Raw genomic sequence first — 2,575 nt, 5'->3', positions numbered from 1 at the left:
TCTGCATGAAGCTAGGATGTATGACATGGTCACGTGAGCGTGACCGAATCTGGTGGGGGAGGATGTGATTCAGAAGAATGTACAACCGTCGGATAATACCGCGGCCGCTTCTGAACTACTAGCGTACGCATATGAGTGTAAAGGGGCCATAGTGGCCGCTAATTAAATTAGCATACAAGATTCAATATATAAGAAGCCGGCGTACGCCTGTAATTGTACGCTGGCTTAAGCAACCTTTGAATCACAATATCTTGATCTCTTTCTTTCATAGATCACTACTCTTGACTTTATCTCAGACTTTTGAGATAGAAAGTAGTAGTAGCTTGAATAAGAAATGATGTAATTTTACTCAGTATTAAAATTCAGTTCCTGAAGTAGTATAAAATCAACTTTTTATTTAAATGCAATTTGAAGATAAGAATAAATATAATTTGAGTTTCTATTCACATTATTTTGAATAAATGTGATTTTTGAAGAGTTTTTAAACTTTCTTTGTTGTTTTTGTTGTATATTCATACTAAAAGAGAGTAGAGATAGAGTAGGATCTAGTCACTATCATCAGATAGTAGATTATAACTATTTTGAAAAGTAGGAATCTCAACTACTTGCATTATATCTAGTTTATCATCAGAGTCATTTCTCAATTCTCTAATCTTAACAGGAGTTTGTTTGAGAATTCAAATTCTGTTTACATTTAGCTGGAGAATTGAAGTTTGAAGATTTAGATAGTTGAGAGTTTCTTCTTTTTAAGCTTGTAATTATAAGTCTACTGGCTTGACTCTTCTCTTCAGTTCTAGATTGACTTTAAGCTTCATCTTTTCTCCAGTTCTTTTGAGTTCTAGGAGCAAACATACATTCTTTTGAGCTAGATATATGTTTTTCTTTACAATTAGAGCACTTAAGCAGAGTGTGTTGACATATTTCATCTCTTTTTAAGCATATTTCACATTTATGCTCACTAGTTTTGTGATCTCTGGCACAGAATATACATTTTGAGTCTCTAAAACATGAGATTGCAAAGTATTCATATCTTTGACAGTTTGAACACTGTGTTTGAGCTTTGAGATTCATTCTTGAGTCTTTGTATTCATGAACTCTCATTTTCAAATCTGCTACTCTTACTTCAGAGATCTTTGACTGTTCAAGTATTTTTATATATACTAGAACAGAGACATTTCTTCTGCTTTATCTGAACTCAATTGAATTTAGTTATACAGGCTTCTTTCTCAGTTGAATAGAGTTGTATTCTTTCAATTCATTTTTGAGAAGTAGTATTTCTTCTTCACAGTCAAAAATTTCAACTGAAATATTATAAAGAATGAATTTATCTCACTTTTCATCTCTTTCAGATAGAATTATTATGTTTAGCAAAGATTCTACTGCTGACTTTCAGAGATTCTCATTCTGAATAAGGAATTCAGCACTGAATTCAGGCATTGTAGTCAGAATAATGAAGTTTTCAAAGAATGATGACTCAATTGAAGTTATAACTGATTTTTGAACTTCAATATCAGTCATCAACTGAGAAAAGAACTGCTGATTAATTTCATTTCTGATTCTGAAAATGAGATTTGAGTTTAGTCTGTTTCTTTGCAGAATGTCCTGATTTGAGACTTTGAGAATAAGTCTTCTATTTCTGAAGATTTGAAAGTTTTTCTCTTTTTACATTTTCTTTTTCACTTTTCTATGAATAGAGGCATGAGCAGTATTCTTCTCAGTTTTCTCAGGATTTTGAGCAGATTTAGAGACAGCAGGTTTAGAGACAGCAGGTTTAGAGACAGCAGATTCAGCTGCTTGAGCATATGTTTTCTTCTGATTCAAAGAAGAAGAAGAAGTAGGAAAAAAGAAAGAAGAAGAGTAAGATAAAGAGTCAGTGATTGTGCTAGGAATTTTCAAGGTTTTTTAAACTGTGTTTGAGATTCCAAGTTTGAACTTGATCACCTTCTGTAGTTGTCTAGCCTGAGCATGAGATTAATCAAGATTGTTTATTTACTTTTATACATTGATAATATTCAATCTGAGTTAGTACTAAAATTATAACTAAGCTAAGAAATAAGATTATTTTCTCTTATATTAATTCTTCTTACACACATCAGTGATCAGTTATTGAAAATAAATTATCATCTTTCTTAAATTATTATTATATCTTCTAAAAATTCACTTCTTTCACTTCTTTTAATTCTATTAAAGATTCATAAACTCTTCAAGAAATCACTGTGAATTATAAAGTCTATATTATTTACAATTCAATACAGAATACTCTCTTTCAATTATAATAAATAATCACTTCATTCTTCACATCTCATTCCAGGTCACAAAATTTATGAACAACTCAACACAAATATTGAGATAAACTATAGAATAATTATTAACAGATTGCATTGTAAATTACTGAAGAGTCATCTCTCTGCTACAATCACTATAACTTTATTCAGAAATATTTATCATAAACTGATTATAGTTCTGAAGAAATTTTTTAACATCTGAAGTCATCAGAATGCAGATAATAAAAGAAAAATAATCAGAAAATTACTACTGAGCTGATAAGTTACTCTATCAGATAATAATTTTTAAT

At 30.3% G+C, this 2,575-nt stretch overlaps 1 protein-coding gene across 1 annotated transcript; it reads right to left on the bottom strand.

Annotated features, from left to right (window-relative positions):
* Positions 1-854: 854 nt before the first annotated feature.
* BDBG_17904 (uncharacterized protein) lies at positions 855-1,137 on the bottom strand (the record flags this gene model as incomplete). Its single annotated transcript, XM_031725523.1, has 2 exons — positions 855-1,047; positions 1,123-1,137. Coding segments are annotated over 2 exons (207 nt in total), but the record flags the coding sequence as incomplete, so codon positions are not given.
* Positions 1,138-2,575: the final 1,438 nt, after the last annotated feature.

This window comes from Blastomyces gilchristii, assembly GCF_000003855.2.
Source record: "Blastomyces gilchristii SLH14081 genomic scaffold supercont1.30, whole genome shotgun sequence".
Classification (NCBI taxonomy): domain Eukaryota; kingdom Fungi; phylum Ascomycota; class Eurotiomycetes; order Onygenales; family Ajellomycetaceae; genus Blastomyces; species Blastomyces gilchristii.
This window is presented reverse-complemented; position numbering and strand designations above follow the sequence as displayed.